This window comes from Eublepharis macularius, chromosome 4 (assembly GCF_028583425.1).
Source record: "Eublepharis macularius isolate TG4126 chromosome 4, MPM_Emac_v1.0, whole genome shotgun sequence".
Taxonomy (NCBI): domain Eukaryota; kingdom Metazoa; phylum Chordata; class Lepidosauria; order Squamata; family Eublepharidae; genus Eublepharis; species Eublepharis macularius.
Genome location: NC_072793.1, coordinates 33,507,068 through 33,522,356, shown reverse-complemented (window position 1 = coordinate 33,522,356; position 15,289 = coordinate 33,507,068). Strand labels below are relative to the sequence as shown.

Here is a 15,289-nt window from a genome sequence, read left to right as displayed (position 1 = left end):
AATATGGAACACCCGTTTCTTTCTTTGAGATACCATTTTCTTAGTGTTTAAGCATCACTCTGACCTAATATTCCATAAGGTTGCCACTCCTGATGACTAAAAAGGGAGAAGAAAATATTCTACCTTGGTAAAAAGTAATTGTTATAGTACACAATGGAGTGCTATACAGGGGTGATGGCCCAAAAAATGTCTCATTCTTGTAGATTTTTCCTTCGACCCAGAGCCTCAAGCAAGTACAAATGAAAACAAAAACCACTGCTTGGTTAACACTTTTTTATCTTAATGTACAGCAGTTGTTGTGTTATATATAAAATTTCTTTTCCCCCTTCAGTCACTTTAATAAAACCCTCAAAATTTTAAAAAACCTACAATGGGCAAGATCCAGAGAACTGTTCATGAAATGCATCTTTCCGTTTTCCAATGCTGTTACACACCTTCTGCATCCCCTGAAAATTACTCCTAAAGACCAGGAAATTCTCAGTAACAGTGTGGGAAGCTACAACTGGAGAAGGAATCCTGTAAAATGGCTGCCCCCCCCTTGTGTAATTAAGAAGTGCTTTCTATTTATTCAAATGACAATTTGGATCTAACCCAATGAGAGGGGGGGAATGAAGCACCACAAAATGATTAACCCCTTTATAATAAAGAATACCTAGAGTATGAAGTTGGCGAGCCGGGTGGGCAGAAGTTTTATATATCTATATTTTAATACTCCTTTGGTATCAGTTAGTTAGACCAAGAGCACCTTCAAGTTTGAACAGAGAGGGGCAGGATTTTGTAATGTCTGAAAAAAAATGTTTTGAATGCGTCTTTTCTGGCAATGGTTGGCCATATTTGAATCCACTCGAAACCAAAACCCTCATCCATCTACTTTCTCTGAGGCACAGCTTCAAAGGGGAGACAAGTATACTTTGAAAGACAACAGCAACCAGGAGAACTGGGTGGTGCAGAATGCCAGCAGAGAGACGAAGGCAGCTCCTGCTGCTTGCTTCTCTATTCCACCTCCAGACACGGAGGCCATAGAGAGGATTAACAGGTGAGTGCGCGGCTTGTTTCCTTCTCTGTTTTTCTTGACTATATACAGATTGCACATGAGACTTAAAGAGCTAAGGAGACATTTTCTGCCTCTTCTTAACAGGTGACTTTTAAAACAAGTTCTTTATAGGAACGAGGATGAGGTTGAAGCCTGATCCTGAAAATTATCCTTGAGGCATCATAATCTTTAGCAGTATCAGGGCCCTCCTATAATGCATGATTACTGAAGGAGATGTATGTACCAAACGGTTCTGGTTCACACTGGTGGCAGAATATACAGGATAGGGATGTGTGTACCTGGGCACTGGTATTCCCCGATGCCTGCTGACTGAGGGAAGATGTGGATTGGCTCTTCAGAAGACCACTGTATGTGAGCATTAATGTAACACACTTTTAAAATAGACTTGGAGTCATCAATATTAGTTTCAGTCATGTACACAGTAATCGTATATGGTACTGATTCACACTGGAAGATTTTCATGTGATCAGCAGCCATGCAAGAGCTTTGACTGCAAGACATGTAGGACATAAGGTGCCTTGGTTAGAGTGGGAGTGGTTAGGATCTGGGAGGCCCAGGTTTGAATTCCCATTCTTCCATGAAAGCTTGCTGGGTGACCTTGAGCCAGTCACATAATCTCTCAGCCTAACTTGTCTCACACCATTGTGAGGAAAAATGGAGGTGAGGAAAACAATATATATAAGTCACTCTGAGTCCCCACTGGAGAGAAAAATGTCAGGGTTCCAACTCACCCCGTCTGTGGTGGGTCCCTCTGCCATGGCGCTGGCTAACTGCTGGCCCCCTGGGGCATGACCCTGTGACCCCTAGACCACCTGTTTGGTCTGTTGGTTCCCTCTTCCTGCCTAAGTGGGCACTCCTATAAGGCCTCAGATGTGATGGGAGAAGTGCTGGGGCATGAACCGCTAAAGCTCCTCTCTCGCCTGGGAGGATGTCCCTTTACAGCAGGGACAGCACCACCGCTATCCACCCAGACCAGGAACGGCTGCTCGCCTTATATACTTCCCTCCTCAGTGATAGCCCTCTCCCATCCCAGGCTCCTGCCCCCAGGGCCAGGCCCTGAGCAATGGGCAGTCAGAAGGTCCTTCCCCAGGGCCAATCCTGTGGTTTCCTAGGGAGAACCCCCTTTCCCTGCCCCTTGGCCAGCCTTCCCAAGTAGAAGCAGCCCAAGTAGCAGCAACTCCCAATCTGCTCAGATAAAGAATAAATAAAGCATAAACTGTAGAGATAGCAGTCCATCTACATTAATTATTGTTGGGGGTGGGGGGAACGGAAGATGTGTGCTTTCCCCCTCAGGATTAATTCATGAGGAACAAAGAGATGTGATTGAGTCAATGCACCTGTAGAAAACTTTATTCTTTTAAAGTGTGCAGACAAATTTGTGTTGCAGGGAAAGACCAACACTGTAAACATCGTTGACTTCTTTACTGTCATGTTTAGGCTGGAAAATGAGCTGAACACAGTGAGGCAGAAGAGAGCTACAGTCCAGAACTCCCTGAGAAGCAGCCACAAAGAGCCCATTAAACCCAGCCAGCAGGGTATGTATCAGCATCTCAGTTGTTTTCAGGCTGGAAAGTGCAGTGCTGCTGCAGTGGGATTGGGAGGGTGAAGCACTCTTACATCTGCAAGATCCTACCTTGGGTTCCCTATGGAGAAATCCATTAGGAACGAAGGTTCATAGCTTTTATCATGGATGTGACAAATGTGGGAAGGAGAATTTAGGTATAGCAGCAACCGTAAATCTGTATGCAAATTCAAATCTTTGCTTGCTTTAATCAAAACGAGTTGTCATTTCAGTTCCAGTTTCTAGCTCTACCGTGGGTCAAGGTGATTCCCAAGCTGACAAGCTGCTCCATAAACTGGATAAGATTGATGGTGACTTGGGCCAGGTCAAGAAGGAGATATTTGGTCGCTTGAGGTCCCCACTAAACTACAGTGCCCCTGGAGAGGATCTTGCTCAACGAATCCGAGACCAGGAGGCAAGTGCTGAGAGACTGAGAAGTTGCTTTCTTGTCCATGATCTCATGTTTCACACATGGGTGAAATATTTTAATGGAAATTGAACCAAACCAGGGGTCATTTTGTAGAAAAAGAGCTGGAGGAGCTCATTAGCATAGCTCATTAGCATATGCCACACCCCTTGCCATCACTGGAAGTGTATCACTGGCATAACTGATTTGCATATGCCACACCCCCTGACATCACCTATCCTGGCTGTTTTGGACCCAATCCTGGCCATTCAGGGCCGAAATTGGGCCCAAAATAGCAAAAAGGGGCTAAAAGTGGCCAAAAAGGGGCCCAAAATGGTCAGGATTGGGATGCTGCTGAGTGGGAGAGTGATCCACCACCTGTCAGAAGCCCAATCCGGGCCGTTTTGGCCCCAGTCCAGGCTTAAACAGGCCCCAAATGGCCGAGAGGCAGGTGGGCGGGGCCACCTGACATGTGAACACTTTGGGGAACTACCGGAACTGCGTTCCTGTGCATTCCCCCTCGAAATGAGCCCTGAACCAAACTATGTTATGTTTCACTTTTGAATGTTGTATTCTGTCGTTTTATTAATATAATAATAATATGTTATCACTGTTTTAATTTTGTACGCCACCCTGGATACGGTTGAAGAAAAAGGGCCGAGTAGAAATTCATCAAATAAATAAAAAATAAATTATGTTGTAGCCAGACTAGCCCAATGGCTTTGAATCCTCTGTATGTTGTAGAGACATGTGTCTCCGCCTGAGATCCGCCTTGGTCTTTCTACAGTTGCCTGTTATTCTACATTGAGCTTTAGTGCTTAATTTTTTTTAAATTTTGCCTTTTTATCAGGGAACAGCAAGGCGATTTCAAGGCATAGGCACAGAGAAGGAAGCTGTTCAGAAGGAATGCGAGGCCTATCTTTCCAAGAAGCCAACTAGCACCTCTGCCTCTCAACTCCCTGTGATGCTTAACAACATAAAGAACAAATACAATGATGTTAAGGTGCTCTCCGGGCTCTATGATGAAAAGTAAGTGACATTCGAGCAATAACTATTATTAATGAACAGAGAGGTTGCCAATGATGGGAAGGCAAAAATCCTTTGCAGAGAGCTTCCAGTGTTTTGGCTCAGATAATACAGGTGGAAGAAAACATCACTGATGTGAAATTTTGACCTTTGACTTTACAATGTCTCCCTTCCTCAGAGCCAAAGCAGGCCTGAACCTGGAGAATCAAATAGAGAACACGGATAAGATCATTGGCACATTTGAGGCCAAGTTGGCTCATGACGGCACCATCCCAGCTTCACCCAATGCGCTGCCAGATCGAGCCAATGAACTGCAGGTGAGAGAGCTCTGAGAGTCAGAAGCAGGGCTTTTTTTCAGCTGGAACGCGGTGGAACAGAGTTCCGGCACCTCTTGAAAATGGTCACCTGGCTGGTGGCCCTGCCCCCTGATCTCCAGACAGAGGGGAGTTTAGGTTGCCCTCTGTGGCGCGGAGGGCAATCTAAACTCCCATCTGTCTGGAGATCAGGGGGCGGGGCCACCGGCCATGTGACCATTTTCACCGAGGGTGATTTTTAAAAAACTCCCCCCTTGTTCCAGCTGACCCAAAGTGACATCATTGTGCAATTCTGAGTTCCACCACCTCTTTTCCCAGAAAAAGGCCCTGGTCAGAAGGATATCTGTGATCCGGGCTTTTTTTCAGGGGGAACGCGGGGGAACGGAATTCCGGCACCTCTTGAAAATACTCGGCAATAGTGCTTGAAAATAATATGATTTCAAAGAATCCCATGTGTTTCTTCCTCATTTTCCTCTTGAGAGTTCCGCCACCTCTTTTCCCAGAAAAAAATCCCTGTCTGTGATCAAGAACTATGGTCTAGGGAGGAACTCTGTCTCAGTGGTAGGACATCTGATTTGCATGGGGCAAGTCACAGGTTCAGTCCTGGTATCTCTAATTAAAAGGATCAGATAACAGGAAATGTGAGAAACCACCACTTAAGACCCTGGAGAGCTGGCAACACTAATGATAGACCAATGATCTGATTCAGTATAAGGCAGCATTATGTATTCACAAAGACCCATGGAGCTCTTTTGTCCAGCCTCGTAATCTTTGTAACAGGATACAATCAACTAAATTGCTCCTTCATTCATAATTCTCCTGAAGAATATCGGGCACGTCATGTCAGAAATTACTCTGCCAACTGACTAATTGAACAATTGTCCTTGCGCATGGGTTAGTCTCCTCAGAAACAAAGGAGTGTGATGGGAGAAGCCTCTTGTATCTCTTCACTTGTAAAACTTGTTTTAACTGAAAATGTAGCACATGGAGGAGAGGAGTGAAGCCCCGTCTCCTCTTCCTTTTCTCTCAGTGCCACGTTGCTCTAATCATTTTCTCTACGAACAGCTCCAATAGTGGAAGTGAGCTGGGCTGGAAGCAAACAGCTTCAAGGACTGGATAAAGGAAGGTGGAGAAGGGCAGAGTTTTTCTACTCTGTCCCCATGCACTCTGTTTTCGGTTAAAAATGAACATGTAAGCACCAGACAATAAATATATAAGGATTCTCCCAATATCTCTAGTTTTGACAGATACTCCCCTTTTGTCCAGCCCTGCCTTCAACTACCTGGTGCTACCAGAGATCACTGAGGGTTAAACAAGACGTGCAAGTTTCTAATGAGTTGGTTCTAGGTTCTCCAGACTCTAATGTGGGTGGCCTGCACACAGCAGCTGTGGAGAATGGCTGTTAAAAAATAGACGAGACCCAAATGGCCTTGGAACACCACTGCAGGGGAAGGAAGCGCTCCTGTCTCCCCCACCCAAAGCCATTTCCCATGTCAAAATAGCATGAGGAAAAAGGGTATTTCCCTGTTTTTACTGCTCCATGTGCACAGAATACTACACATGAACCAGCAAAAACAGAGGAAACCTGACCCCCCTCTTGCTTGCTATTTTGGAAAACGGCTTAAGGGGAAAGACAGGAGCCCTCCCTCCCTCCATGGTAGTGTTCTGAGGCTGTTTGGGCTCTCCTTTTTTTATCAGCCATTTCCCACGGTAGTTGTGTAGCTGCGGAGAACCTGAGCTGGGTCTGGGGAACCTGGACCCAAGTCTTTAAAAGCCTGCATGTCTAGTTTGACCCTCAGTCTTATCACTCTCGATTCGGGCATCATTTATCCTTTCAGAAATCAGATGTAATCCCCGAACTATCTGGTATGAGTTAATTCCCGAGGTCAAAAAAACTTGGAAATTGAGTTGAGCCAAACTCAAATGACAGGCCTCAAGATTCAAGTTGTCTGAAGCTCCAGTATTGTAACTTGGGAAGACAAACTGGATTGTAAACACCCAACTGAGATGGGTTGCAACCAGGGGGTCAGGTCAAATACTGCTGGAGTTGTCTTGGGACCAGAGGAATGACTGGAGGAAAACATAACTATAGAAAGTTATAGAAACAAACACACATGTAGCCTTCTTGAAAAACCTGGCTGCCACCAATCCTGGTCCCCCCCCCTATAGCCTGTAGTACTAGTAGGCAAAAGTAGTGGAGGGTTGCATGCAGCCCCTCAATATGGCTCACTGGTTCTCTTTCACAGACGGACTTTCTGACCCATGACCCTGATGGGTATTAATGAATATTGGTGTTTTGCTTTTAATTTCTTCTCAATACAACAGAATAGACTCAACCTTGGAAAGAGGTTGGTAGTGCAGGATCAAATAATCCAAGAATGTAATTGGACCAGATTATTTTTGCATGCATGGGTTTAAATAAAATTTGTTCTCAAATATGTCTGTTTTAGAAACTGAAGCGAGAGTTAGTCAAACATGAAGATAGCTTGCTGAAGCTAAACCGTGGCCTCAAGGATGCCGAATACAGCTGCAGTGCTGTGCAGAACAACTTCCAAGAGTACTGCCCAGATCTACCCAGGCAAAAGAGGGAGGTCCAGCTCCTTAATGACCGATATCATGCAGTAGCTGACCAGCTGGATCACCGGTGAGAAGCCAAACCTTTTCCATTGGTGGCTAGTAAGAAAACCAATCATATAAATTGCTAGATTTGGAGATGTAGGCGTTAATACCAATGGTTTCTGAGACCCCTCTTCTGTCCAAGATCTCAGTACAATTGTACTGCAGACATTCCTAAAGCCAGCATAATGAACCTGCCTTTGTATGGAACCAGAAGTGAATGTGTAGGTCTGATAGCCATTTTGCTGTCAACTTCTCATCTCCAATGACTAGTTCATCATTTTCCAGCAGCGAGGGAGCTGACAAGCCTCCTGTGGCTAGATTAAGGTCCAAGCTAGAAGTGAAGAATTACACTCGAATGGCAAGTGAACAGACTCGTATGTATTCCTCCCTGTTCACTTGCGCTCCACTTGCACTCCACTCGATCACTACTTGCTAGAATACACAGACAATTGGTCTGGTTCTTATGTTCTTACATAGCGCTCAACCCAATCTGTTTCTCCCACTCTCTGTGCAGAGAGAAGACGCTCCGGAATACCAGCCTCACTTACCAGCAGTTCCAAAATGCCAATGAGAACTTGATGTTTTGGCTCAACAATCTGCCCATGTATCAGGTCAAGACCACAGATGGTCCCAGTCAAATCAACTACAAGCTGCAGGCCCAGAAGGTGAGCACCGAGATTTCTTCAGATTAGGAGAGGTAAAACAGGCTCCTGCTATGCTTTTCATGTGCAGGACTTAATAAAATGAATGATGAAAATAGGCAGAGAACAAAGCTTGAGTAGGATATGAAACAAGATGGAATAGATAGCAGTTCTGGAAGTGCAACAGTCTTGGCGTGAGTTCTTTACTCAATGACTGCAATATCAAGTGATGAGTGCATGTGGGAAACAGCAAAATGAAAAAGTAAGATCCTAGCCCCTTTGGGGCATGTCATTTTTCATTTGTAGAATATTAGGCATGCTGCCACAGCTGCTGCTTTATAGAAAAATAATACAGTGCCCTGCTGGATTTTATCCTAACTCCTTATTTGTTTTTCTGCAGAGGCTGGCAGATGAAATACAGAGTAAAGAATCTGATAAGAATTCCGTGGTCAACTTATCCCAGAATGTGCAGTCGATTCTTGATGTATGTTTTCAGGATTTCTGCATATTTTCCACTTTCAGAGCCTATCCTTCCTTTGACTCTATTATTTTTTGAAACAGGATTATGAAATTCAGGCAGGAAAATATCGGTCCTCTCTGGATCCTACTTTGACTGCTTCCTCTGCCAAGCGACTCCGGGTAACTCCGCTACAGGAGAGTATCCAAATTCAGGTGAGAGCTTGAGAGTACAAGTAAACCATTTATTTATATAAGCTTTCTACTCTACCTAACCAGGAACACTTGTTTAGCACCCAGAGGACATAAGATTGACAAAGCACATTCAGATGGTTTAAGCAAGCAAGAATCACTTCTGTTAGTAATGTCTCCCACTTCTGGTCTAAATTACGTTTGCCTTGTGGTTCATAGAGTTGTATATATTCAGTGCTGTAGTGCAGCAGATTTCAACAGCCCTGATGTAGAAGAGAAATAGCAAGGTGCCATAGGAGGAAACACCATAATGTCTAACTTAAGTTTTGGTCAATTCTCTTTAGGAAAACGAGGTGACGAAGCTCTACATGGAGACAGCTGCTGAAAACAAACAACAGATCAGCTGGCTAGAATTTGCCAAGAAAGTCATGGACAAGGTACTTGTAAATCTCATTTGCTTATTATTTATATACCTGTCTTTCTCCCAAGCATCCCAGGACCCAGTACAAAAATAATGTAAATAATTTAACAAAACAAAATATTAAAAACAACACATTGAATACAAAAATTAAAACTTAAGACCTCAACCAGTGGGGTAGTTCCTCCACCTTTGATCCAGACTTAGGTTGCCCCAAAAGCTTTCTGGAATGGATCTGTTTTACAGCTTTGCTGGAAAGCCGGAAGGATGGGTTTCCTCCTTCCAGGAGGTTGCTCCAGAAGCATGGGACATCCATTGATAAAGCTTGAGCCCAGACCATAGCTGAACATGCCTTAGACAACAGGGGTACCTTTCTGGGAAGATCAGAGCTGCTGCACAGGATCATACAGGAAGAGGCACTTCAAGTATGTGAGCCCCAGATCATGAAGGACTTTAAGGTCTGAGCACCAATACCTTGAATTGGTCCCAGAAACTGATCAGCAGCCAGTGAAAGGACCTCAGGATGGGAGTAACAGTCCTATCGGCTAGCCCCAGATAACACAAGCTGCTGCATTTTCACCAGCTGCAGTTTCTTGAACTTCTTCAAGGGTAGCCCCATGTAGAGCTTATCTCAGCAATCTAGCCTCAAGACCGCTGAAGCATCAATCAGTATGACCAGATCAAATGTCTGTTTCTCCAGCAGAAGACTAGAATCCAGCAGAACTCTCAAGTTCTTAAGAGTCTTTCCGCAAAAGCGGCACGCTGGTGGTAGAAAGAACAATCCCATTTAAAGCCGTGGCCCTTCCAGCCAGCAGCACATCCATCTTATCTGGATTCATCTTCAGTTCTAAATAAACCCTTTCCATCCTGGAGGCATTCATGATCCTCTGAATCAAAAGACTCAATGTCCTCCTGCAGTATTTAACAATCTAAGGAGGACATGGATCCTACAAGTAGTGGCCTTCCCATTTCTGAAACCTTGTCAACATCAGTCAGAGAAACTAGACTGAAATCATCCAAAAAACAGCAACTAGATGCTGCTACAAATACCGCTACTATTTATCTAAGTCAGTGTCTTAGAATCCTAAATGGTTTGGATACTAATACAATTAAATACATTAATAGCCCATTCGTTCTGTTTCGCCCAGATAGCTTCCTACTGAGGACAAAGAAGTATCTCGTTTCCTACATTTCTCACCAAAATATGCTAGAATGCTCGTCTTCCAGGCCATCACACTACCATATTTTTTTAGGAAATTGAACATTAGAAGCCACTTTACACAAAAGTAGGATGCAGGGATGCCTAAAATGCTCCTTTGCAAGAAACTACTAGAGTATGTACCATAGTGCAATCCTAAGTATATTTATTCAGAATTCACTGAGTTCAACAGGAGTTCCTCCGTAGTCAGCATGTTTAGCGTTGCACTGCTGTCTCCTACCTAGTTTCATCTGAAACTTTCCTTCATTTTTGTAATAACAGCTGGATCTTGGGAGAGGCAGCACCCAGCTCCTTGCAGCAAATCCTGTAAATTACATCCTCTATTACCCTTCTACCCTTGCATATGCACCCAGTCTATATATTAGCCTTATTAGCTTGGTACATCTGAATTGGCTGTTCCTGAGCAAGGAAAATCCACAGCCTTGCACCTGGTTTTTCAAATACTTAGTGCTTTGCTGATAAGGTCACAGAGCTGAAGTACTTGTGAATCTTGAGATGTTATTGTAACATCTATAACACAACCAACCATTTGCATCTTCATACTTACAGAACTTACTGAACTCACAGTCTTCAGGAATACATCAGTAAATGACTTAAGCATTAGGTGTTTAGTTAACCATTTTGGATGCCCTTCTGTGCCATTTGTAAGTGTCACAGTGATAGCATTAATGTAATTTTTTTCTTAAGTTTTCAAAGGATTTCACATATTCTCCCAGCAATTCTTCAACAGTCGTGTAAGATAGACCAGTTTTATTAGCTCCTTAAACAAAAGGGGAGATCTGGGGGAGTAACTTATCTAAAATGAATTCATGGCTTAGTTGAAATTCACCTCTGGAAAATTGCTAACTCACAACTCATTCTCTTACAGTGCAATCCTAGGAAGAGCTACTCCAGTATAAGCTCAGTGTTTTCAATGAACTTAGACCGGAGTAACGTTTCTTAGGATTGCACTGTTAATCATTAAATTTCTTCTCTAGATAACTGAAATATTATTGTTTATCAAAATATCCAGTTGTATAAAACTTTAGCACTGGGATCAGAAATTCTCCTCTTTCTAAAGATACTTATGCCTTTTCTTTCTACAGAATGAAGTAAATGAGGCAGTACAGGTGATGCATGAACAAACCCAGCAGTCTGAAAACACAGCCAAGTCACTGAAAGAATCAGAAGCCCTTAAATCTCAGCTTGAAGAGGAAAGGAGCAAGAAAGCCAGGGCTCAGCAGAAGCTGGAAGAACAGAGGAGCAAACTTCTGACCCTGAAGACCCAGCGGCCCATTGAAAGAGTAGAGGAGAAAGAAGTGATGGAGTACTATAGAGATCCAGATCTGGAGAGCAACCTGTCTAAAATATCTTATCAAATTGAGGATGAGAATAAGAAGAGAAGAAGCCTACAGGCTGAAATTGAGATGATGAACCATAAGATCCTTCAAATGGAGAAAGACAGGAAGGTTGTGAAAGCCCAGCTACTTACCAAAGAAGTTACTAAAATAGAGAAAGATCCAAGCCTAGATGCCCAGGCAGCATATCTTAGAGAAGAAATCAGGCATCTCAGAGAGCATTCAAGTTCTTCCTCTGAACTTGAGCAACTCAGGAAAGAGTTGCACTTTCTGGAGCAAAAACAGCCGAACATTCGAGAGAAAGTAGTGGTAAAAGAGGTGGTCAAACTGGAAAAGGACCCAGAGATGCTAAAATCAATCAGGACATTGCAGATGCAAATCGATGAAGACAGTTTCAAGAGAAAGTCTGTAGAAGATACAATAGGGAAAACAAAAAGCAGAATTGAAGAGCTTGAAAAGCTAATTGAAACAGCAGAACCTAAAGTCATTGTAAAGGAGGTGAAGCAAGTGGAACAAGACCCAGAGCTTCTGAAGGAGTCTTCCAAGCTTCAAACTCTCATTGAAGAGGAGATAAATAAGAACTTGTTGCTAGAAAAAGAACTGACAGACCTTCAGAGCAGATATAGTATTGTGGAGAAGCAAAAGCCTAAGGTGGAAGTTAAAGAAACAATAAACGAGATCTTCCGGCTTGACCCAGAAACAGAAGAGGAGATTGCACGTTTGAAAAGGGAACTCCAAGAAGTTACAAGAAAAAGGGGAAGGGTTGAGCAAGAGATGGAAACAGCCTTGTCTGAGCTCAATGTTCTCAGATCTCAGAAACCTACAATGGAGTTTAAGGAGGTCATCCAAGAGGTGGTAAAGACAGAAAAAAGCCCTGAGATTCTGAGAGAGATAGATAGATTGAAACAACAGCTGAATGATCTCGTGAATACAAATGGAAGGTTCCAGGAACAGTTGATCAGGATTCAGGGAGAGCGAGATGAATGGAAGAGGGAAAAATCAAAGGTTGAAACCAAGCTGGTTACTAAGGAGGTTGTCCGATATGAGAATGACCCTCTGTTAGAGAAAGAAGCTGAACGTCTCCACCAGGAAGTACGTAGTGCATCACAAAAGCGGAGAGCAACTGAAGATGCCATTTATGATCTACAGAATAAATATATACTTCTAGAAAGGAGAAAGCCTGAGGAAAAGGTTGTGGTCCAAGAGGTAATAGTTATGCAGAAAGACCCAAAGCTCCGAGAAGAGCATAGTAGACTGAGTAGGAGCCTGGATGATGAAGTGAGTAATCGCCGACGCCTGGAACGTGAACTCCAACAGCTTCGGGCAGCAGTGGAAGAGAAGGAAAAGCTGCTTAATTTCCAAGAAGATAGAAACAAACGGCTTGCTTTGGAAAAAGAAATGCGGCAGATCACCTTGAGAATAAAGGAAATTGAGGAAAGCCCTGCCCCAGTTCAAGAGAAAATAATAATGGAGGAAATGGTCAAGTTAGAGAAAGATCCAGTTCTTGAGCAGTCTACTACCAACCTGCGAATAGATCTGGATAACGAAAAGGCTCAAGTGTTGAACCTACAGAGGGAGTGCAAGAACCTAGAATGCCAGATTGATGCTCTACAAAAAACTAAGTCCCAGGAAAAGACCATCTACAAGGAAGTAATTAGAGTAGAGAAAGATAGGGTATTAGAAAATGAACGAGCCCGACTTTGGGATCTGCTGAGCAGGGAGCGAACTGCCCGGCAGAATGCAGAAGAGGATATCAGGCGTCTCAAGGAAAAAATTGAGAGAGCAGAAGGTATGACGAGGACATGGTCTAGAGAAGAAATTGAACTCCAGAAAACACGGAATGTGATGATGCAAGAAAAAGCCGATATTGAGGATGAATTAATGGAATTGGAAAGGCAGAAGCAACAGAAAATCCTCTTCCTTAGAGAACAGACCAAACTTCTGAGTCAGAGGACAGAGAATGACAGGCAAAAAAAGATGCAACTTGGTCAAGAGCTTTCTCTCCTTGAATCAAACATACTAAGCGAGAAGGACCAGATTTATGAAAAAGAGAGGACTATCCGTGAACTCCAATCCCGAGTCAACAGGGAAGAACTGAACCAAGAGACCAGGATGAGAGAGACCAACCTCTCGACAAAAATCTCCATTCTGGATCCAGAAACAGGCAAGGATGTATCACCCTATGAGGCCTACAAGAGGGGTATGATAGACAGGAGCCAATATATTCATCTCCAAGAACTAGAGTGTGATTGGGAGGAAATTACATCCCTCGGGCCCAAAGGGGATATGTCTGTCCTCCTTGACAAGAAGAGTGGAAAGCAGTACTCTATTGATGATGCCTTGCGATTTAGAAGAATTACAAAGGAAGAATTCCAGCTCTACAGGGAAGGGAAGCTCCCCATTTCTGAATTTGCTCTGCTGGTTGCAGGAGAAACTAAGCAGTCTTCTTCATCCCTGTCTATTGGCTCTATAATTTCTAAGTCTCCAGCTGCATCCCCCACTTTCCAACAAAAACAGAACTTCTTTCCTCCTCCACAAATTCCTTTCTGTGATGACACTTTCCCCATCGCTGGAGTGTATGACACCACCACTGACAACAAGTACAATATCAAGTCTGCTCTTAACAAGAAGCTGGTGGACCCAATGACAGCTCAAAAGCTTCTAGAAGCACAGGCAGCTACTGGAGGCATAGTTGATCTTATCTCACGAGACCGTTACTCTGTCCACAAGGCCATCGATAGAGGGCTGATTGACAACACCTACATGCAGAGGCTGCTGAATGCCCAGAAGGCGTTCACTGGGATTGAAGATCCTGTCACCAAAAGAAGGTTGTCTGTAGGAGAGGCAGTTCAGAAAGGGTGGATGACCACAGACAGCGCCTTTCCATATCTGCAGGTACAGCATCTGACCGGAGGGCTAATAGATCCCAAGAAAACGGGTCGTATTCCAGTGCCAGAGGCTGTCCAGACAGGCATGCTTAACAGTGATCTGGCCACAATGCTGCAAGACGAGTCCAACTATGAAAAGGATCTTGTCGACCCTATCATCAAAGAAAAGATTCATTACAAGGAAGCTATGGCTCGTTGCCGGAAAGATCCTCTAAGTGGGCTCCTCCTCCTACCAGCTGCCTCTGATGGGTACCAATCGTATCAGTCCGCGAACCGTTCACCCACCTTGTCCCAGTATAGGCACTGAGGCAAGCACGGTGCTCTTCAGTTCCCATATTTCCTCAGGTGCTTTAAACCCTCAGCGGAGTTCATATGCAGCCCTTAGGTGAACAACGTGCCTGGCACTTGTGGATGTCTCTGTGCTGTCCTAGACAGCCAGTCCTATTTCCTTATAGCAAGGCAGCAATGCACTGAAAGGAAGAGACGGCATTCCGGAAGGTAGAAGGGTTCTAATGCAGCAGCAGTAAGACGGCAAAGGAGATTTTTAAACTGAATAAATAAGCTTGGTGAACTTTTACTCTCTCTTTGTATCAAGGTGCTTCGAGTTAGATTGTTGTCATGCATGCATGCAATAAATTTTTTTAAAGATTTAAGACTTCATTAATTCTCTTTCAGACTGGGGATGCTTCATATCAGGATCCCAACTGTGAGGCCAGGTGTGGCAGAAAGCTTCTATCCAACCTTAGCTCAAGAGTGATAGGAAAGAGTTTTTTAAAAATAGTGAGAGAGGGTTACATGGAACGCCTAATCAAAAGTTGCATGTGATTTGAAGTCTAATATTCAGCCCCAGACTGGACAATGGGCTTTAGAATGTAAGCAAGACTTGTATTGCAAGTTCAGCTCTGATATTTTCATACTTCCTGCAACAATGAGGGTTCACAACTTCCTTTAGATGCAACAGGATCCAGATTTTCAAAACAAGAAAAATGGACAGAATGTACACGCAACTGATTTATCACGTGCGAACAGGGAAGTTTTAAAAATCAGCTACTCTTTTTTAAAACGTCAAGGTTTGCCCAAGCATATATTTTATTTTCTTTAGTGCATGTGGAAAATTCTACAGTAACTTTAACAATTAATGACAAAATAACTTCAAAC

At 43.6% G+C, this 15,289-nt stretch overlaps 1 protein-coding gene across 2 annotated transcripts in view; it reads left to right on the top strand.

The window, feature by feature from the left end:
• The window catches only part of EVPL (envoplakin), a 71,474-nt gene extending 56,695 nt beyond the window's left edge, over positions 1-14,779 (top strand). For both annotated transcript variants that reach the window (XM_054978891.1, XM_054978890.1), the window contains 11 exons: positions 888-1,036; positions 2,492-2,589; positions 2,849-3,030; positions 3,872-4,050; positions 4,226-4,364; positions 6,812-7,005; positions 7,495-7,645; positions 8,022-8,105; positions 8,183-8,293; positions 8,614-8,706; positions 10,992-14,779. In XM_054978891.1, the coding sequence (XP_054834866.1) occupies positions 888-1,036; positions 2,492-2,589; positions 2,849-3,030; positions 3,872-4,050; positions 4,226-4,364; positions 6,812-7,005; positions 7,495-7,645; positions 8,022-8,105; positions 8,183-8,293; positions 8,614-8,706; positions 10,992-14,438 (4,827 nt within the window). In that variant the 3' untranslated portion in view covers positions 14,439-14,779. The remainder of the gene's footprint in view (positions 1-887; positions 1,037-2,491; positions 2,590-2,848; positions 3,031-3,871; positions 4,051-4,225; positions 4,365-6,811; positions 7,006-7,494; positions 7,646-8,021; positions 8,106-8,182; positions 8,294-8,613; positions 8,707-10,991) is intronic.
• Positions 14,780-15,289: the final 510 nt, after the last annotated feature.